At 43.4% G+C, this 22,903-nt stretch overlaps 1 protein-coding gene and 1 pseudogene across 1 annotated transcript; one reads left to right on the top strand and one right to left on the bottom strand.

Moving 5' to 3' along the window:
* The first annotated feature begins 581 nt into the window (after nt 1-581).
* Nucleotides 582-22,031, top strand: LOC134474773 (ubiquitin carboxyl-terminal hydrolase MINDY-2-like). The gene is made up of 4 exons (XM_063243423.1): nt 582-774; nt 848-1,681; nt 10,447-10,504; nt 21,999-22,031. Exons 1-2 carry the CDS (start codon nt 582-584, stop codon nt 1,624-1,626), a joined length of 972 nt encoding a protein of 323 aa, XP_063099493.1. The 3' UTR covers nt 1,627-1,681; nt 10,447-10,504; nt 21,999-22,031.
* LOC106029124 (protein lifeguard 4-like) lies at nt 17,727-18,592 on the bottom strand (annotated as a pseudogene).
* Nucleotides 22,032-22,903: the final 872 nt, after the last annotated feature.

The raw sequence follows: 22,903 nt of genomic DNA, 5'->3' as shown, positions 1-22,903 counted from the left end.
ATATTCTCAGTATATTTCATATATTTCAATACTCTTTAAAGTGCTTAATTCAGCTGCATTTTTACCGATTTAGCTGTAGTAGGGATTGAATCCTAGGCACACTGTACACCCTCATGCCTTTTTTAAATTTTGAGACAGTCTCAGTTAGCTGTCCAGCGTGGTCTCGAACTTGTCATCTCCCCGCCCCTTCGTCCCCAAAGCTGGTATTACAGACGGCTCCACCACGCCCGGCAGGCGTGGCCTTAAAGAAGTGAATGTCAAGTAGAAAAAGTCGCATTTCCAGGAGCAGGCTCTTCTCACTCCATCTCCACGCGAAGTCAAGCCAAGTGAACCCGCCCGAGCTGCTGAGCTCACTCAAGCCGAGCAGATTTATTATTACTGGCCGCGCCACCGACTCCCATTCCCGGGCGACGCTTGCATCCAGGGCGGGCCGGGGCACCACGGCGCCGGCGCAGTGCAGTCCCCGGGCAGCGCGCGAATCCCGCCTCGCACGCCGGGAGGACCGGTCCCAGCGCCCTCCAGGGACCAGCGCAGCCACCTTCAGCCCCCGGGCCACCCGCGAGCCACCCGGCATCCCCGGCATGCTGGAGCAAGATCGCGGAGCACTTCCAACCTCCAGGAGAGTGGAGATGTCCCTCCCGGCCACGCCCCCAAGGCCCTCCCAGGTCCCACCCCGTAAGGCCGGCGCGGGCGGGAGCTGCGTGCTCGCTCCCGCCCGGACGCGCAGCCACGCCCCGAGCGGGCGATGGACGCGCAATCCCGGCGCCCTCCGCGGTGACGTGCGGTGCCGGGGCCGCGCTCGCGCGCCGTAGCCGTTATTATGGCGTCTGGGGCGCGGGCTGAGGAGAGGCGGCCGTAGTCTCCGTAGGGCGAGGCGCTGGCGGCCGGGCATGGAGAGCGGCCCCACGAGCCCGCAGCCGCTGGGACAAGGGGTGGCGACCACACCAGCGCCGGAGGACCGACAAGAGAACCGGCTTGCAGCGGCAGACGGTCCCGGGGCGCGGGCGACGGAGAGCGGCGGCGCGGGCGGGTAGGGGGCGGCGGCCGGCACGGGGAGCTTCTTCGACCCCGCGTCTCTCGCGGGCTCCTCCTCCTCCACCTCCTCCTCCACCTCCTCCTCCTCGGCCGTCCCGGGAGCCGACTCGAGGGAGCCCGCAGAGGAGAGCGCGGCGGCGCCGGCGGGAGGCCGGCGGGAGGGCGGCGCCGGCGGGAGGGCGGCGCCGGCGGGAGGTGACCGCCCGGCCAGAGCCAGCTGCGGCCGGGGACGCGCGCACCTGCCCCGAGGAGCCCCGCCGTGCCCGCGGCGCCTGCAGCAGCGGCAGCGACCCGAGCCCGCCCGAGGACTCGCCGAGCCTAGATTCCCTGGAGTCCTTCTCCAACCTGCACTCTTTCCCCAGCAGCTCCGAGTTCAACAGTGAGGAGGGCGCGGAGAGCCGGATCCCCGAGGAGGAGCAGGAGGGCGCGGCGGGGGCGCCCGGGGCTGCGCCTCTGTGCCGGGGGGAGGATGAAGACGACGCCGCACTGGGGCCAGCTGCCACCAAAGAGCGCTTCCCCGGGCAGTCGTGTGTATCACATCAAGTGGATCCAGTGGAAGGAAGAGAACACACCCATCATCACCCAGAATGAGAACGGGCCCTGCCCTTTGCTGGCCATCCTCAGTGTTTTGCTTCTGGCCTGGAAGGTACATTCTGCAGTTTTCCACTTCCTACAGTTTTTGGGGAGGGGCACCACGGGGTGAGGAAGCTGCAGCTTGTCATTTACTGGCTTCCTTTCTTCTTGCATGTCCCCTTTGCTTCCCGTATGAAAATTGTTCTAGATTCCCCACGTTAAAAGGATATCCGTGTACATAAACATATGTGTACATACTTAATATATATGTTGATGTGCAGTGTTTACAGGCTAGTGGAACTTACAACCTAATTATTTTAAGCTGTATTTTCTGTATTAGTATCACATGTGCAAAAAACTGACGAATGGGAGAAAGTAGTCTTTGCATGACATGGAATAAGTTTTGATGTTTGTGTTCAGTCTATTTTCCACCTAATGCTTCTGTAGTTTGGTGAAGATATTTAACAGAATGGTGACAAGGAAGTTGTGGCCCTTAGACAGATTCCATTTAAGGAAAAGGACTGGTCTGAGGCCCAATCATCGTAACTTGTAGTTTTTATTCTTTTGGGGGTAAGGGGGCAAATCTCAAACAGCCCAGGCTGGCCTAGATCCTCCCCCCTCAGCCTCTCGAGTGCTGGGATGACAGGTATATGTCATCATGCCCAGTAATTTCTACATTTTCAAAGATTCTGCTTTCATTTTATGCATGATTTTTATTTTTTCCTATCTCTGACGCTACATGAAAGGGTTGATATTATTACCAGTAACTATGCATCAGAATGTGATGAGGGAGCTAAAATTATTAACAGCAACAATAAGATAGGTAGCGGGAAAAAAAAAAGAAAAAGAAAAAAGAATGGATAAATGTGTTGAGAACTCAGTCTCTCTGAGTTACCTGCGAGTGAAACTTCTCATTTAAGCGTTCAGTTTTAGGGTGCCAAGAAGATTATCCCAAGGTACCTGTTTTATTTTCAAATTTATAACTGTACTATAGAAAAAATGTCTGTGGGAGGAAAATAGGTTGGGTTATTCTGACCAGTTAGGAACAAAAGCAAGTAAAGCAAATGCTATTTATTAAATGTCTTGACTTTCTGTTGTTAGCAAGGGCCAATCCAGAAAAACAAAAGATGAACTGAGGATGAAGCTCATGGTAGAGCACCTGCCTAGAGTGCACTGTACTCTGGGTTTGGTCCCCAGCACCCTGCCCCCCACCACAATCTTAAAAAGTAAGATTAGAAACATTGCTATCACCTGTGTAAGATAGCGCCAGCCTTTTGGAGCGGGGGCAGTGCCTGCTCTGGAGTTGTCAAAATGTTTGGGATTGCTGCACTGAGTTAGTTGACGTTAGAGAGTAGTAAATACTACTAGGTTACACAGAGCAAATAGAAATGCGTTAGATACCCAAAGGGGGAAATTTTTCTTTGGTCTAGCATAGCCCCAGAAAGCTTTATGGAATTGTGAGTCTTAAACCAAGCTTTTAAGGGAAAGAAGAATAAAAAAAATTTAATTCTTGAGGGAGAAGAGTGTAAACAAAAGTAATGAAAATAGAGTGGATATTTTGTGTACTTTTGTGTGTGTTTATTAGATGACAAGCAGTAAGTTCATATTGGAGAATGATAAAATATTGAAAAGGCAAAGAAGACACACTAGATGGAAGCACTTGAACGGCAAATTGTATTTGGTTCTATGGGCCAGAGTCCCCACTTGCTTCTGCAGGAAGGAATGCCTTAGTTTCCTTTAGGCTTTTTTCTTCTTCATATCCATACTGCAGAACTTCAGAGGAAGGAGGGAAGTACCCAGTGCCTGGCGTGCTCGGGAGTAGATGAGCATTGCACTGGCTCTGAGGGATTGGAGAGCGTGATCACAGTCGGGGTTGCCAGTCTGTGTGGAATGCACAGGTGAGTGCAGTGCGAATCTGCCCACAGGTAGCTCACGATATAGCATGGAGGCAGACAGATAAACTAATTGTAGAGCAGTGTGCAACAGAAGTGCACAGGTCAGGGTAATTTGGGGATGAAACTGCCATCCGAAGTTTTCATAGCAGAGAGAACCTGAGAACCAGGTCTGCGGCTGAATGAGAAAAGGCCTTTGGCCAAGGGATGCTGAAGGAGAAAAGGGTGTATTGTTTGGGACCTCCAGCCTTGGCTGAAATGCATTGGAAGAAGGAAAAGAAATAGGTAGTTTTGGTTAGACTGTGAATGAGCAGACATCCTAATGAATTTTGAAGTTTCTCTTATGAGTTGTGGTTTTCAGCCTCCCTTTTTTTTTTTTGCCTCTAGGTTAGTTTTGTTTTATAGTACTGGGGATTGAACCAGGAGCTTTTGCCCTGAGCTATACTACATCTCCAGTACTTTTTAAATTTTTCTGAGACAGGGTCTCAAATTGCTGAGGCTTGGCTCAGTCTTGCAGTCCTGCATCTTCCTCTCAGAGTGCCAAGATTTCAGATGGGCACTTATGGCTTTCTATAGCTTTAATGCCCACAGAAATCAGTTATTACTAATCATTACTGATTGATAGGAAGATTGGTGTAAATGGAATCATTTTAGATAGGAGTTTGGTTGTGTCCAGTTGGGAAGAAACATGTTAGGTCTCAGGAAAGAGATCAAAATGCTGAGAAAAGTTAAGTGGAAGAATTAGTGTATAGATGAAAGAACAATAATGAGAATAAATGAATTCTCCATAGGGAGTGGTCAGCTGTAGTTCTCAACCTTTTTCTATCCCAGCATACAGGAAGACTTACAAATTGCTGACAGAAACATGTTGGCTGTCTTATTACCTCTGTTTCTCCACTTAATCCTTCGATCCATTCGCCACAAGAGAAAGAGAGGAAGAGAGTAGTAAAAGTGGAAGAATATTTCCAGCAAAGAGCGTAAGAGTGAAACCAGCATATGCACCATTTGACATGTACAGTGGGATAAAAAGTAGAACAGTGTCATCCTAGTCAGGACGAGAGTCTAGAATTTTAGAAATTGGTCAGTTACCTTGGGTAATACAGTAGCATCAAGGAGCATATTGAATAGGAAAGATTTTGCCAAGAAGAACAAATATGGCTACAACATTGCCAAAAAATCAGAGTAATACAGAATCCTAAGACTTAGGTGGTTCTCTTCACAAGAAATGAACAATCTGGGTTTCTGGAGGAACAGAACAAGGAAATTTCAGAGACAACGCAGTGAGGTAGGTGAAAATTGAACCTTCATTATTTTCCATTTTTGCAAAATAATTACCAAAATCAGTAATTAAAGAGGCGAGAGATAAAAGTATTGAGAAGTTTAGGGTTTTAAAAAAATATATTTATTTATTTATTTATTTATTTAGGACAGGGTCTCTCTCCCATGTTCTTCAGGCTGGCTTTAAATTCACTAGCCTAGGCTGGCCTCAAACTCGGCAGCTCTCTGCAGCAGCCTCTTGAGTGCTGGGGTTTCGGGTGTGCGCCAGCATACCTAGCCTGCCTTAATATTTTTATATATGTAAGAGTATTAATGTAAAAACAGGGCTGGGGATTTAGCTCAGCAGCATAAGCGCTTGCGTGGCAAGTGCAAGATCATGAGTTCAATCCCCGGTACCAAAAAAAAAAGTATTAATGTAAAAATGGTCACTACTTTCTTATACTTTTCTTTTTGGTGGGGGGGAAAGAATGTTACAGATTTGAGGCCAATGTACTGTACACACAAAAAAACTTATGTGGAACCTATAGTGTACATTTTGATAGAGGACATGAAGTATTATAAGACCTAACCGTCGTGTTAGCATAAGCATTTTTGTAGAACGAATGCAGTGTTTTAACTGAAGATGCTGGAGATACGTAGCCTATCCTCCTTTTCGGTAGGGAGTTCTTTTCCCCATTTTCTTTTTGTAGTACTAAGGATTGGACCTAGGGCTTCTGGTCTTAGCTATAGCCCCAGCAAACACCTGTATTCCCGGCTACTCAGGGGACAGAGGGATAGAAAAGGTTGAGAACTACAGCTGACCTTTCCCTATGGAAAATTCATTTATTCTCATTATTGTTCTTTCATCTATACACTAGTTCTTCCATTTAACTTTTCATAAATTGTTGATGAGGTGCTGAATTGCCCAGGGTGGGCTGAAACTCGCAGTCCTCATGCTTCAGCCTTCCAGAATGCTGCGATTGCAGGCACACACCAACGCGCCCAGCTTGTTTTCTTTCTTTGCTTGTTAGGAGCTAAAGCTGTGTCTTGCTGTAGGTCAAGGGAAGAATGCCAAGATCCTGAAGCAAAATTGTATTATGGTAGACTGGTGACTCCACACATCAATCTAGAAACTGTAAGATAAGAATTGATGCATTTGATTCTGTAAAATATTTAGAGTTTAAAATTAAAAATGAAACAAATACACCCCCATACACACACCAAAAACAAACCCAGCTAAACTAAATCAAAGCACACTATAGACTGAGAGGAATACTGCATGGCCCAAGTGACCTGTTAGAGAGCTAACATCCTTTTATTGTTTCTTGAGCTAGTCTCACCGTGTATCCAAGCTGGCCATGAACTCACAGTTTCTGGCTGGGCCTCCCCAAGTGCTGGGATGCAGGTGTGCGCCACAATGCCTGGCTTTCCCCTCTCTGCTTGATGACATTGCTTTGCTACATACTTCTTGCTTCTCGTTGGGATTTATTATTTTTTTCCTCTTTTCCTAAACCACCATTGGAAGTCTTTTGAACATCTATTACTTACACAAAAGAAGCACAAATGGTGAGCCAAAGGTTTCGTCTCAGTCTCTGCCCTCTGGGCTTTAAATGTAGGTATTATAAGATGAGATTAATAGTTTCACACAGTGGTTTTGTTTCTGGAGCAGATTGAAGGAGCACAAGTGGGCCTTTTGTCCCCACGCTGTGCCAAGCATTAGGACTGGTGGTGCGTCTTTGGTTGTTCCTGATCACAGGACAGTGACACTGCCCGAGTGTGCTTGCTGCCTGTCAGTGACAGCTGTGCTCGCTTGCTTCTCTGCCTTCCAGGCGGGTCAGCTGTACTCTTCTCTGTCTTCCAACCTTGTGTATTGAGACCAGGTCAAGGCTGTTGGGTACAGGAGGTATGAACAGTCATAAGCTTTAAATAATAATAATAAAGTATTCAAATTTTTTCCTCAAAGTACTGGGGATTGAACCTAGGGTCTCTCAAGCTTGCCTCTGAGCCATATGTATCCCTGGCCCTGAGGCTCTTGTGTTGTCCAGGCTGGCCCTGAGCTTGCCTCTGTCCCCTGAGTGCTGGGATTACAGGTGTGTGCCTCTGCACCCAGCTGTACTTTAATGTTTTTAAGTACTGAGTTACTCTCAGTAATGAATAAAGATACAGAGAGAAAGTAAAATGTAAAGCATGATGCATAATGGTTTATATACATTTTATTGGGTGAATCCAAAATTGAAGGGGTATTGAGGATCCTCAAGTTTTTTGAGTTCTTTGAATAAATGCGAAAGGCTGCATTTCTTGAGTCTCATTAATACTTTTAATAGTCTCAAAATAATTTCTTTGCAATTTCAGCTAACAAAGCATGAATGATATGTATTCACCCTGAATATATTAGTGTACATATGTCTGTACTGCGTATTTGAAATTAGTGAAGTGTGAAGTATGGAGAAATCCTATGGTTCAGCTGGTCCATTACCGTAAGAACAGTTGTCCCGGCCCGGGGTTTAGCTCAGCGGTGTAAGCACCTGCCTTGGCAAGCACGAGGTCATGAGTTAGATCCCCAGTACCAAAAAAAAAAGAACAGTTGTCTCCCAGTGTCTGTGGGGATTGTTCCCAGGATCTCCGTGGGTGTTCCGGTCTCTTGTATGTAATGTGTAATGGCATTGTGTTTGCATATGACCTATGTACTTTCTCCTGTGTGTTTTAAATTATTTCAATTGCTTATAATACTTAATACAATGTAAGTGCTATGTAAATAGTTGTCACACCAAATTGATTTTGTTTCTTTGTTTTTTTGTCTTTTAACTTTTTTTTTTTATCGGTACCAGGGATCGAACTCATGACTACCTGCTTGCAAGGCAGGTACTTATGCTGCTGAGCTAAATCCCCAGACCCATATTTTTTGTCTTTTCAAGTAAGGGTTTTTGCTCAGCAGTTGCCACTGGCCTTGAGCTCACTTTGTGACCCACGCTGGCCTCAGATTTAAAGCGATTCTTCTGCCTCAGCTTCTGAGTGCTGGGGTCATAGGCATGGGGCACCATGCCCATGTGATTATTTTTGTTGTTGTTTTTGGGGATTTTAATTTTTTTATTTATTTTTGGCTTTTTGAGATACGGTTTCACCCTGCAGTTCAGGCTTGCATTGCTTCTCCTACCTCAGCCTCAGGAGTGCTGGGATTATAGACATGTACCACCATGCCCAGCTAGATGGTTCGAAGAAACATGGCAACTAAAGAGTGTGCATGTTCAGTATAGGTGCCATTCTCCCCTGAGCATTTTCTTATTTTTTTTTTGTCTTTTTCATTTTTATCGGTACCAGGGATCTAACTCACCACTGCCTGCTTGCAAGGCAGGTGCTTATGCCACTGAGCTAAATCCCCAACCCCCTCCCTGAGCATTCTGATCTGGTTGATTGAACCTACAGATGTGGAACCTGTGCATATGGAGGGCCAACAATAATGGAAAGAATACACTGGTATGAGTCAAATATTCTGAATTTAAAATGTTATCTCACACCAAGCTGTGGGGCCGCCACCTGTGATCTCAGGACACTGGGGGTCTGAGGCAGGAAGATTGAGAGTTCAGGTCCAGACGTTGACTCAACACAAAACGAAGCAGGTTATCTCCTAAGTTCTTAACTTGCTGTTTGAGTATCAAACAGATTAGCACAGTTCTAAAGTGGCACCATTTTTCCTATAAACTTACCTTCAGTTGCCAAATTCCATAATTTGGATATTCGAGCAATCCTAATTTTTAGAATAAAAGCCTTCATTCTTTTCCTGGCAGCCTCTACTATTTATTGGTCAAAAAGTTCAGACTTAGCTGGAAATATGTTCAGGCTTTTTGTTTTGTTTTGTGCCGCAAACCTTGGGCCTTGTATGTGCTGGACAAGCTCAGGATCAGCGAGCTGCACCCTGAGTATGTTGCTCAATATTTTACTGAATGGAAGTGTTCTGTTCATTGTTTTATGAATTTGTAAATAAGGGTTTTTGAAATTTATGAGTACATGTTTACGTTCCTTATAGGGGGTTGGTGTGTGTACTTCGCATATCTTCCTCCCTTCCTCATTCCCCTTCCCTCTCACTCTCTGCTTTCATCTCTTGGTCTCTTTCTCTACTTCTAGTTATCTGTCTTTTTTTTTTTTTGCTGTTTATATTTTGGGTTTCTCATATAAGATTAACCATGTGATACTTAAACTTGTGTGTCTGACACCTGTTAATACTGTATATTGGAAAAGATAATTGGCTTTGGTGTTAGATCCAATTCACATTACAACCCTGTTACTTACTTTGATCAGCTGTTTTAAAACCTAGCCAGGCCAGTAATCTTAGCACTCAGGCAGGCTGAGACAGGATGATTGGTACAAACCTAGCTCCATAGCCAGTCCAGGGCCAGCCTACCTGCATAGCAAGACACTGTTTCCAAAAAACCTTCATGTGGTTTTGAATTAAGGTAATACTACCTGTTTCACAGGATTGCCATGGAATAAGGGAAGAATCGAATGGCAGTTAGTAGCTAATCCAGTAAAGACCAGAGACCTTCAAAGACTCAGTTTCAGCCAGGCATAGTGTCACTAGGAAGGCTGAGGCAGGAAGAAGGTCCAGAGTTAGAGGCCACTTGGGCTACACAGTGAATTCAAGGCCTGCCTGAACTGCGTGGTGAAACATTGTATCAAATAAATAAAACCTCAGTTTTGGATCTCAAGTATTTCCTCAACTTCCAAATTGTGTTGGAGCAGGGTGTGGTGGCACACAAGTGTAGTTCTAGCATTCTGGGAAGCTGAAACGGGAAGATCACAAGTTCAGGCCTGGCCTGGACAATTTAGTGAGACCCCATCTCAAAAAACAAAACAAAACAAAAAACATACAAAGGGCTGTGGATGTAGCTTGGTGGGAAGGCCGTGGGTTCAGTCTCCAGTAGTGAAAGAGAAGAGAAAGAAACAGCATTGCCAGGGTCTAAGATTCATCTTGCGTGCCCTTTCGAAGATTAACACCTCTCTTTCCCCTGTGGGTACTATACCCTAATTTTCACAGTATCTTTTTCCTTACTGTTGTTCTTGGTATTTTTACTGCCTAAATGTGTAGCTCTAAACAGCACGTAGTAGTTTACTTCTGTTATTTCTGTGCATGTGTCTTTGCACATGTGCGTCTGTTGTTGAAGACTGAACCCTGTCGTTCTCTCCCACTGAGCTGCATCCCAGCTAAGTTGCCCAGCATGGCCTCAGACTTGTGATTTTCTGCCAGGTATCCGGGATTACAGGTGTATGACAGTATGCCTGGCATCAGTTTTTAAACTTTACATTACAAGTAGAATCATACAGATGAATTCTTCATTGTTTAATAGTACTTTAATACTGTATTCATTAAATGGCCAGAGTGGACTTAATGGAATGTCTGCCATATTTGGTACCTGTTCCTGCTCTCTAACCAAATGGTCTGTCATGCACTGTGGGAGGTGCAAAGACAGTTAGGAATGGGGTAACAGACAGAACTTGGCTTTGAACCCAGATTTCTCAGTGTCTCTTACAGCACCGTGATACTCTTATGGCAGTAGGAAATGTTAAGGTGTGAGTATGGTAGACAAGCATAGTAGAGCTATCCCAACATACGTAAATATTTAGGTTTCTGACCTCAAGAAGTACTTGAGTCATCTGAAGCACTGAATTTTATAGACTGTTCTTTCTTTTTCAGGTGAAACTCCCCCCAATGATGGAAATCATCACTGCTGAGCAGCTGATGGAATATTTAGGTTAGTGTTGAAGAGCGGATGATTTTATATTTCTTTCAAAATTGGTATATTATACAGGCTCACCTTTCTGAAGTAATAATATAATTTGAATTTTTAATTAAAAAATGTTTACAAGGATGTTAGTGTTGTTGGGTATTATATAGCCTTCTCCTAAGCAACAGTGAAATTCTGTAACAGAAATAAGGAGAGTGAGTATATCCCGGAAACAAGATGCATATTAATTCCTGTAAACCGCAGAAAGGGAGAAGGCACAGAAACTGACACTACATATAGCTAGTATTTAAAAATATTAGATAGACATGAATTAGAGTGAAAGCAGTGGGCTGGAGCTGTAACCTGGTGGTTGAGTGCGTGCCTACCTGTGCAAGGGCCTGGTTTGGTCCTCAGCACTATAAAATTTAAAAATGACAAAGGTGACTTATGGCATTGCTTTCAAAACTTTGATTTTTGGATTATGCCAGATTTTGAAATACTAATTATTGGCCTGCAGTGGAATAGGAACTTATTCCAGGCTGTAGAACATTTATAATTTCATTCATTAGTAAATATATTATTTAGTTCATCTGTAATTTTTTCATAGCAAAAAAAAATTTTTTTTTCCTATTCTGGGAATTGAACCCAGGGCCTTAGTATTAAACTATATCCCCCAGTCCTTTTTAAAATTATTTTTTAAATTTTGAGATGGGGGGGGGGGCTTAGCTCAGCGGCGTAAGCGCCTGTCTTGCAAGTGCGCAGTCGTGAGTTCGATCCCTGGTACCGATAAAAAAGAAAAAGACAAAAGACAAAAAAAAAAAAAGAAATTTTGAGACAGGGTCTTTGTAAATTGCCAGTGGGCTGGATAGGAATTTGGGATTCTTCTGCTTCAGACATGCTGGGATTATAGGCAAGCAGCACTATGCCTGAAAGAATTTTCTTGATGAGGGAAGCAATGTATTTTTGTTGCTGTTGTTCTGTTTTGTTTATTTTGTTTTGATTTTAATTAAGTTTCTTGGTACATTTCAAATATACATAATCATTTTCATCTTAGGGACTTTGTGCCTGTACATTACTTCCCTCAGTTCTCTCTCTTTTTTTTTTCTTTGCATTCTCTTATCCTCCCTTCAGTCCTTCTTCCCCTCCTTATTTACCAAAGCTTTGTTCTGTTTCTGGGGTTTTTTGCTTTTTTGGGGGGAAACAATGTGTTAAACTAAGAATTTATGTACTCATTCTGTTATCAGATAGGTAATCTTTTTTGTCAGCTGATAGTTTGTTTCCATCATTCCAAACAACCCACTGATTTGATTTTATGTTTTAATTTTTTGTAAGATAGAGGCTTAGTGGAGTAAGCCTCTTGGGATTGTAACTTTGGAAGGCCCTTTTCTTGTGTAATTATATCATTTAATCCTTACTCCCTTGGCCACGGGCCTGGGCCTTGTACTTACAGACAGATGACTGAGCACTGTACCTAGAAACCGCCGAGCAGACTTCCTTTTTATCCCTCTTAATTAGCTAATGATTTTTACACTTCAGGATTTCCAAAATCTGTGTCATGAAGAAGGCTGATTGTGCTTGGTCCTTTTGAGGAGCAGTCAGTGTGACTCCAGGGAGTCGCAGAGGGCGGGAAGGGGAGCTCAGAGGGTTAATGGCACCTGATCCCATGGGCCCAGTGGGCTGTTATGATGGAGACTTGGACAACTACTGAGTGAGCTGGGAGGCTGAGGCAAGAGGATCACACTTTTGAGCATAGCTTAGACAATTTAGCAGCGTAGATATTGCTTCAAAAAAAAAATTTTTTTTTAAGAAGTTGCTCAGTGTGAGGGCCCTGTGTTCAATTCCCAGTACTGCCAAAAGAAAAAAAAGTTAGGAAAGAAAGAACAGGTATGGAGAAGAAAACAGGTAGCTGTGATTTTCTAGATTCCAGGTGAAGAAGTTTTCAAATATAGTGAGGATAGCCAGATCTCAATCAGCAGGGTGAAGACTGAAGTTGCCCATGGCTGTTGCCATCACTGGCAGAGCTTGACAGCCTGAGTGAGTGTGCTGCCTGGAGATAAGTGAGGACTGGAGGCCTCACACAGACGGCACCAGTGTAAGATGAAGCGGGCACCTCGGGAACGGGGCTGCAGTGGTCCTCAGTGATCCTTGCTCTTCAGGAGGATGAGGCAGGAAAATCCAGAGTTCAAAGCCTGTCTGGGCAGTTGAGTGAGACTTAGCTCAAAATAAAAAACCTGGCGTGGTGGCTCACACCTGTAATTCTAGCATTGTGGGAAACCCAGGAAGGATTAGCAAATTAGTGACTTCTCAAGACACCTTGATTTATGTTTTTTTGGTGTTGTTTTCTTTTTTTTTAGAGACAGGGTGTGCTTTGTAGTGCAGCTGACTTTAAACTCACTATGTAGCCCAGCATGGCCTTGAACTCACAGCTGTTGTGCCTCAGCCTTCCTGTGGTGCAGTTACAGGCTGGCTCCACCCACTGGCCTACAAACTTACTTAAAAGGGGTGGTGGCCAGGCATGGTGGTACATGCCTGTGATCCCAGCACTCAGAGACTGAAGCAGGAGGATCACTGTGAGTTTGAGGCCAGCCTGAATTGCATATAGTGAAATGACCCAAAAAAAAGTGGGGCAGTGGGGGGAGTTGGGAATGTAATGCTCCCTCCCTAGTTTTAGTACCCAGTACAGCATAAATAAATGAGCTAAGCTAGGAGTATAGCTTAGTGGTAGAGTGGTTCTGTATTCCATTCCCAGTGCCTCAAAAACCAACTAATCAACAAACAAAAACAGGACTAGGGATATGGCTCAGTGGTAGAACACTTGCCGAGCACACTCCTGTCCCTGGATTGGGGGATGTTACATACAAAGCTAAGTGTGGCGAGGCAGGCCTGCAGTCCTGGCCACTAAGGTAGATGACTCAAGAGGATAACTGATCCCGAGAGTTAAAAAGTTTAAATGTGGAATGCCATATAATTCTGAAGTTTGACATCTAGTATTTGCTTAAAAGAGCTAAAAAAATAGATGTCTAAACAAAAACTTGCACAGGAATATTTATAAAATTATTTGTAATAGCCATAGAGTAGAAACAGTCCAGATGTCTTACCAACTTATAAGTGGATGAACAGATATGTCCATATATAAGAGAGTTGGGCGTGGTAGCTCATGGCTCTCTTCCCAGCACTTAGGAGGCTGAGCCAGGAGGCTCATCGTGAATTTGATCCTGGGCTACATAATGAGCTCAAGTCTAGCATAAAGTGTATAGCAAAGTCCTGTCTCAATAAAAACATAGAGTTGTAAGTGAAAAATAAGGTGAATGTTTACAATTTAAAAAATTTATTACAGTAGAAGGCATTGCCATTAATCCGTGTCAAAATACTCCTCACTTTGAACATACTTACCCATGGTTCTTGGCTAATTTTCAGAGGTGTTCTGGAAGCCCTGTTTTGTAAGCATTTTAGTCGCACTGTCCCGCTGCCTTGATGTCCTGCATCAGTCAAAGCTTTTACCTTTCTAAGTCTTTCTAGCTCTGAGGGAGCAGAAGTTACGCAGCCACGTGAGTCGAGGACACAGTCATGTTAGTGCGAGCCTGTCTTGACACGGTGGGCGGCTCAGAGGCTACAGTTCCCGCCTTTGAGAGCTGCTGGGAACAAGTGTGCTCCCTTACGCTTGCTTGTTGTAAGTGGGGAGTGCGGTTCTGACGGCAGCGAGCCCCAGCAGAGCCGGCCGGCAGTGTGATTCACTGATAGCACAGAGGGGTGAGTTGGGTGCAGAAATACAGCTGCAGACTCATAATGCCTCTATGTTTTAGAGAGGGAAGCAGCGCTCAGATGAAGTTAGGTGCACTTTCTTAGGTAATTTAAACAATGTCAAAAGGCTGATAGCCTCTTTCCCTTCTGCTACCAAAAGTGGTTTTGTTGTTACTATTTTTATTGGTTGGTTTGGTTTTTTGGCTGTGTTAGGAATCAAACCAAGAGCTTGCACATTGCTGGGTTTTGTTTGTTTGTTTGTTTGTTTGTTTTGTTTTTGTCTTTTTCCTTTCTCCTTTTTATCGGTACTGGGCGTTGAACTCACGACTGCCTGCTTGCAAGGCAGGCGCTTATGCCGCTGAGCTAAACCCCCAGCCCCTAGCTTGCACATTGCTGAGCAGACTTTCTATCACTAGATGTACTCTAGTGCTCAAGATATATTTTGGTTTTTGGTTTTTGTTTTATGTTTTTTTTTTCTTTCGTCTTGAGACAAAACAGTGTATCCAGGCGTACTCTGTAGTCCAGGCTGCCCTTGCTCTCACTACATAGCCTAGCCTGGCCTCAAACTCTTGGTGACTCTCCTCCCTCAGCCTCCTGTTCTTTGTATTTTTGAGATAAGGTCTTACATACAGTGGTACTGTATGTGAGGTACTGCAACAGATGGGAATTCTGATGGCACAGGTTGGAGAAGAGAAAAAATTTCATTTTGGGAATTTCTGTTCCTAGAGTAATGATGGCAGACTTTTGGAGTTTTCAGTGATATGAACAGCCTCCACATGAGTGCTGTAGTTTCCCTCTCTGTCCTAGAGTATGAGTGTCAGATCCAGCATGAAAGTGGCTTGTGGGAAAGGTTTGCATAGAGAAACACAACGCATTGAGATCCCTGATAAAATAAGGTGGGGAGGCCCTGTCAGCAGAAGGTGAGATGCTGAGAGGGATAAAATAAAATGCTTATTACATGCTAGAATGTGTATTGTGACTTTACCAGTCATGATAATATGATAGTATAACCAATGTATGATAGGAAGAAAGATAGTTGTTAGGCATTGGTAGCATTGTCTAACTTCATCAGTTTGTTTTTGGTCTTTTTGAGATAGGGTTTCACTATGCAGTTCAGGTTGGCCTTGAACTCACAATGTAGTCCAGGCTGGTTTTGAACACACAGCAATCCTGCCTCAGCCTCCTGAGTGCTGGGATTACAGGTGTGTACCACTGTGCCTGGCAGCATTGTCTAACTTTTGAGAAAAGTTCTCATTATGTTGTTAATGTTTCCCAAATTAGCCTTGAACCTGTAATCCTTCTATTTCAACCTCTCAAAGTGCCAGAATTTTGTCTGATTTCTATAAAAGTAATTAGTCTTTTGAATATACATGTGCTGTGAAAAGTGGTCAGTGTCAGTGCATTAATTTTGCCTTTGCTTTTGAATAAATTACAAAAAAACATTTTGCCTGAAGTTGACTGTTACATCTTCTTCAAATGTTTAAGTGTTCATCTGAGATAAATTTAACTATTGCTAAACCCTGTTTTCCATTATTTGGCCTAATGTAGATACCAGGTTTTTGTTTCTTGATTTCTGTTTGTTTGGGCTGTCCCATTAATAGCAAGGTCTTGAATTCTTTTCCTTAAAATTTGTCTTTCTTTCTCTATTGATATATCATAGCCTGAATGATACCATTTCTTCTACCCTTCAAATTAACCTACATGCCAGTGTACTCTTAAAGCATCAGCTTCACTCTTCATTCCTCTGTTTAAAAACCGGCCAAGTGTGGTAGTGCACACCTGTAATCCCAGGACTCAGAATGCTGAGGGAAGAGGATCACCTTGAGTTGAAGGCTAAACTGCATAGGAAGATCCTGTCTCAGACAACTGACATAGCATAACCAAAAGAGCCCTGGGTATGTACCTCAGTGGTAGAGTGTCCAAAGAGTCCAAAGAGCTCGCTGCAGCACCCATGCCGTGGATTAATCACCACCGACAGGAAGGCCCTAAATATGATTCCAACTTGGAAAACAAGACAGAAAGCTTAAAGGTCCCTGTGATCTTTTACACTTTTTTTTTTCTTTTTTCTTTTTATCGGTACCGGGGATCAAACTCACGACCACCTGCTTGTAAGGCAGGTGCTTATGCCGCTGAGCTAAATCCCCAGCCCCTTTGATTTATTTTTACACTTTTTTTCTTCTTTTTTTCTCCGTGATCTTTTACAACTGAACTTCCCAGGATATTAGGATTCCTATAATTCTGTCAGTTTACTAATTCAGCCCTGTTCCTACCACCTTGGGTGTAAATCTTATGTATTAGTCATCTTATAAACTGCTCATATGGCATGATTTCACCCCCTCTGCTGCCCCCAGTGCTGGGGATTGATCCCAGGGCCTTGCACATTCTAGGGAAGCGCTCTACCTCTGAGCAGCAGCTCCAGCCCTCCTGCCTGGCGCTCTCCCTCAGCCTTTTCCCCTCACAGAGTGCTCTTTGTCCCACTCCCTCTCCAGGGTCTGCACATTTTTCTGAATGTAGTATAGACTACTGCCGCAAAGGAAGCATCTAAGCTCTGTGGGCTCTATCAATGTGTTTTTTTCAAAATCGTGTTGTATTTAAGCATTTATTACATTTATACTTTATTGTTATCCTTTTCTGTGGTACCTAGTGTTCTTTGCCCAACAAAATTAATAGTTTTTTTTAAGAACAAACTGTAGGGGCTGGGGATTTAGCTCAGCGGCATAAGCACCTGCCTTGCAAGCAGGCAGTCGTGAGTTCAATCCCCGGTACCGATAAAAAGGAAAAAGGCAAAAAAAAAAAAAAAAAGAACAAACTGTATATCTTATCTTTTTTTTGAGTCAGGGTCTTGCTTTGTAGTTCAGCCTTGAGCTCATTATGTAGGCGAGTTCAGGCTGACCTTGAACTCGTAGCCATCCTCCTACCTCAGCCTCCCAAGTGCTGGGATTACAGGCTTGGTTTTTATTCTGTTTACTGTAATCCACTGCCAGATGTATTGATTTTCAAGAAATATTTGATTGAAATGGTATTTTTGAGTGGGGACAGGTACATAAGACAGCATTCTTATGTGCTTATTTACTTACGTATGTAAAATTGAAAGATGGCCCCTTAAAAACTCAAACTCAGCTTTTTAAAATGTTATTCTCAGGGCTAGGGTATAGCTCAGTGGTAGAATAAATGTGTAGGATGCTCCAGGCCCTGGCTTTGATCTGTAGTACAATATGACCTCACATAAGTCTGACTTTACCATAATGTCTCTGTGCTAGTTCGCTGATCTGTGTAACAGATCTCTCCAAAATGTTCTGGCTTCAGGCTGCATCCACTGTTTGTAGAATCGGTGGGCTGGAGTCAGGGTGGGGTCTTCAAGTCCATAGGCAGAGGCGCAGTGGGCTCAGCCATCCTGGGGACGGGGGAGCAGCCCCAGGTGCCCTCAACAGGTTATGGGTGGGCCAGCTCCCCATGGGCTGTGGGACCAAGACTGCAGTTCTGTGCCGCCCCAGCCCTGTGTGTTCCCTGCCTGGCTGGCCTTGGAGTGAGCAGCTGAGCAACAGAACTGCGTAAGTGGAAGTGACTTGTTCCTTCTGTCACGTTTTATTCTTTAGAAGTGCATTGGTAAATCCATTTAGCACTCAAGGGAAGGGGATTACAAGTGGCTATCAATATAAAGCAGATGTTTAAATTTTGTTTAATATCAAACTATCACTTAATGAAACAGTCTTAAATACTGCTTCCAAAGACTGTAACAGATGTAGGAATAGATTGATAATATCCAGGTAGACGCTGATAGCAGCTAATACATACTCTTCAGGAGATAACGTATGCATCAGTGAGTGAATGTCATAAATGATAAATCCACAGAAAAGAAGGACTCCTCCGGCAGCTAAGATCAGTTCCATTGTCTCACTATGAAAAAACATCTTCAAGAATCCTGACAGGACAGCAAACAGCCCTGCTCCAAATTTACTGAAGTCTCTCTTGAATTGTAAAGTATATACAGTCAAACCAGGAAACACAGCAGTAATCAATATAAAAGCTTTCAGAATAATACATAACTGTAGAAGATAACTACAACTGCCACAGTCAGAGTTTCCAGAAGGGTAAAGCCAAGAGTCAGGTACAGGTTAAGGGGATGCTTAGGTCTGCTTAAAGTCAGTGCAAAGATCAAACCCAAAACTCCGAAGGCATGACTTTCATGCACAAATGTTTATGTAGAATCAAAGTATAAAAACACTGTAGAGGCTACTGGAGTAGAGAGCAAGATACTGTAGACTTTCAGAGAAGGGCCATTCAGATGTGTGGTCTGGCAGAGGCCACGCAGCTGCCATAGTTGAAGTCATCTTCTATCGAGGAACGAGGATAGCGGAGGTCAGGATCTGCCATCTCTGCTACAAAACCCACACAAACCTGGGCCAGGCCTGCGGGACTCCACTAGCCACAATTGACTTCAACCTACATTCCATTCAAATGTTTAAATTTTAAAAATTTTATTATAATAGAAGACATAGCTAAGTGTGGTGACACACACCTGCAAGTTTGAGGCCAGCAGAGCTTCTTAATGGGTTCAGTGCCCACTTGAACTACATAATGAGGCCTGTCTCAAACAAATAAAAAATGCCTGAACTAAATAAAGACATACTTCCTTAAGATGGGTTACGTATGTGGGCCAGCTGCCCTGTGCTACTAGACATGGTCTGAATCCTCAAAGACTGCCCTTCGCTGCCAACACATGATTCTGGAGCAGGTCTGGACGTCCTCTTTCTCAGTGACTTTGTAAGTGTGGCACAGAACACAGTCGGTACAGCTGCTGGTGCTGGCAGTCAGGCTCATGTGCACATCACTGTGTGTCCTCATCCGCCTCACCCATGATGTGACCCCAGGTGACTTCCTGCTCTTCTTCGGAGTTGGAATGGCCAGGGCAGGGAATGTTTGGAACTGATTCAGGACATTGAGGCAGCCACAACAGCGCAAGTAAAGACACTCATGGAAGATGACTTCAAGAACACCTTCAGAAAGCAGCAAGAAGTGTGTGCGAGTGAGGGGAGTACTTTGAGAGGCATTAATGGCAGTGTGTCCTCATGTAAAAATTTAGACACTTAGGGGGCTGGGGATTTAGCTTAGCAGCATAAGTGCCTGCCTTGCAAGAGCACAGTCGGGGAGTTTGATCCCTGGTACTGATACAAAAAAAAAAAATAAAACTTTAAACATTCACCATGTTTTGAACGTGTGAATATCTCAGGGGGTTAGGATCGCTGAGATCTATCTTATGAGGCCACTTATCTTAGCCAAGCCATTCTTTTACCTAAAAAACCTTTCCTGCTGGGAATGGTGACTCTACCTGTGAACCCAACACTAGAGAGGCTGATGCAAGACGATCACTGCAAATTCGAGGGCAGCCTGGGCTGAACTACGCAGCAGGACTCTGTCTTAACCAAACAAAAGCCCTTTCTGGCCTAAGGAAAGAGGAAGGTGCTTGCCTGAGTCTTTCCTGATACTCATTCTGCTCTGGATGCTGGAACGGGAGTGTGTGCAGAGTCACTTAGTGTCGTGTCACATCATGTTCTGCACCCTGACCCAGTGCATGTGTGGGTCAGGAAAGCCTCCACAGTCACCTACCAATATAGGATAAATACAGAGCTAAAACATTGGAACTCAAGTATTTTAACACTCATGTTCTCAGTACCTTGAATAAATAATGGGTAGCATTTGCTCAAAATAAAGTGTAGTTTTCAAAGTTAATTTTTTTCTAAAGTTAAATGTTATATTAAAAACGTGGGGGACCTGATGGCACCCACCTGTAATCCTAGCACTCAAAGCCGAAGCAGGAGGATTGCTGCAAGTTTGAGGCCAGGCTGGGGTTCCCAGTGAGAGCTTGTCTCAACAAACCAAACCAGACTAGAACAAAACAAGAAACCTTAACATAAGGTGAATGTGTTGACACACCTAATAATCAGCACTTGTAGTGGGGCAGGAGGATTATAAGTTTGCACCTAGTCTGGCAGTATAGTGATTTAGACGCCTCAAAAAAAGAAAAGAACAAATTTATATATGTATATGTATATGTGTGTGTGTGTGTGTGTGTGTGTGTGTGTGTGTATATATATATATATATATATATACAAACACATATACATACACACATATATATGTATATATACATATATACATGTGTATACATATATACATATATATGCATACATACACACACATATATGGGTTTTGTTTTGTTTGTTTGAAACAGTCTCACTGTGTACTTAAGGCTGGCTGCAAACTCACGGTGATCCTCCTGTCTCAGCCTCCCAAGTGCTGGGATTATAGTTGTACGCCCCCATGCCTAGCTATATATGGTTGTGGGTGTAGTTCAGTGCAGGGGCCCTGAACTCAATTTACAGTACTAGGAAGAAAAAAAAAAAAAAAAAAGGAGCATGTCATTAGCACGCACAAGGCCGAGTTCAATCCTCAGAACCAAAAAGGAAAAACAAAGTATTAAAAAAGATGTTGGGGGCTGGGGATTTAGCTCAGTGGCATAAGCACCTGCCTTGCAAGCAGGCAGTCGTGAGTTCGATCCCCAGTACTGATAAAAAAAAAAAAAAGACGTTGATCAGAAAAAAACTACATATTTTTAAATGGTACTCCATGTTTTTAGAAAGTCATACACATGTGGAGAGGCTGTATGTCTGCTTACAGAGTGATGCCAGAGGCTGGGACTGTGGCTCCGTAGTGGTGCACTTCCCTAGCATGCAGGGCCTTGGATTTGACCCCAAGGAAGGCCTCCAAAAAGTGATGCCAGGAAACACAGACACTAAAGATCAGGCGTGGTGGTGTACACCTGTATTTCTAGCAGTGGGGAGGCTGTGGCAAGAGGATCACAGTGGTGAGTTCAAGGTAGCCTAGGCCACATAGTAAGTTCAAGGCCAGTCTGCACTACATACATTGCAAGACTCTGTCTCAAAAAAAAATAAGTAAATAAATAAATAAAAACAGGTTATTTCTTTTCCTTCTATCTCTTTCTTCAGACCTTGAAACTGTATCCTGGGGCACTCTATAACTGAACCATATCCCTTGCCCTCCTTATTTTTTATTTTGTTTATCTTACTTGTTTATTTTGGTACTGAGGATCAAACTCATGATCTCACACTTGTCGGGTAGGTGCTTATGCTGCTGAGCTAAATCCCCAGCCCTATTTTTTGTTTTGAGACATGGTTTTTTTTTCATGCTAGGTTGGCTCAGCCTTCCAGAGTGTCGGAATCATATGTGTGCTGCACTATATCTGGCTAAATTAATCAGTTTTTTTAAAAGACAAGGACATTTTGGCTGGTTCGATGGCAGTGGGTTATCAGAACTTACTAACATTAGTGTCACTAAAGTTGGTATACCACCCCTCCACTGCTAAATTTGACTGGCTTAAAAAAAAAAAAGACAAGGACATTTTGACTTTTGAGAGTTACAAGCCTTTAGAATAATATTACCATTATTGGGAGGTAATTTGGGAAGTAATTATACTGTAAACAGCACCAAAAGTTGGTACAACCTGTGGGAGCTTTATGTGTAATAATATAGAAGATGTTCACTTATATGGTAAAATGAGAGAGAATTCAGAAGTATTATACTGTGTACACAGAAGTAACATGTGGGCTGATAGCAAACCATTGACCTAGCTTTTCTCTGGGTAGAATTAGGAGTCAACTTTCTGTGTCACTTGTTGCTGCAGTGATTAAAAATTTATAATTAAAATCTGTTACAAACAAAGAATAACACTTAAAAAGTCAATTTCACAATTGTTTTACAGGTGATTATATGCTTGAGGCAAAGCCAAAAGAAATTTCAGAAATTCAGCGTTTAAATTATGAACAGGTAATAAACATGATTTTTATTACATTAAAATAAATAGTAGTTGCGTTAATGAAGATGTACATTTTTCTGTATCAGTGGCTTTATAAATTTCTTGGGGGGTGCAGAGGGATTTGAAGCAGGCTCTTGCGGGGTACGTTGTACTTCACTGGCCTTGAATTTACTAGGTAGGCCAGGCTGATTTAGAACTCAGTGATCAGTGCTGCTTCCTCAGCCTGACAAGTGCTGGGACTATAGGTGTGTACTACCACACCTGCTGCACTTTTTCTGTAAAAGATTAAAGAGTAAATACTGTACTCTTTGCAGGCCACCTGTGGTTAGTCCTTGCTACATATTCTTTGGGTTTGTGGTTTTTTGTTTTTTGGGTTTTGTTTTTTTTTTTTTTTTGAGATAGGGTCTTGCTCTGTTATCCAGGCTGGCCTTGAGCTCACTGTGTAGTCTAGTCTGTCCTGGAATTTGCGGCTGTCCTCCTGCCTCAGCCCCTCAAGTACTGGGGTTGTAGGTAGTGCCATTACTTCCCACACAAGCCAGATTTTTTATACATTAATTTTGTTTTGGTGCCAGGGATGGAACTCATGACCTAGTGCTTGCCAGTCAGGCGCTTATGCTGCTGAGGCAAATCCCCAGCCCATAAGCCACATTCTTTGAATCCCTGTTTACTGTTAATACCTGTGCTTGTGTAAACATTGTATTGTTTCTCTGTGTGAGAAGCTGAAAGAAATTTTATATGTATGTGTGTGTGTGTATATATATATATATATATATATATATATATATATATATATGAGATAGTTGAGATACTAGTAATTTTTCTTAGTTCATTGAAGAGAAAGGTTTGTGCTA

This window comes from Cavia porcellus, unplaced genomic scaffold, assembly GCF_034190915.1.
Source record: "Cavia porcellus strain 051 isolate PalLab524CR breed Dunkin Hartley unplaced genomic scaffold, mCavPor4.1 scaffold_38, whole genome shotgun sequence".
Lineage (NCBI taxonomy): Eukaryota > Metazoa > Chordata > Mammalia > Rodentia > Caviidae > Cavia > Cavia porcellus.
Note: the sequence above shows the minus strand (reverse complement) of the source record. Positions and strands in the feature narration are given on the sequence as shown.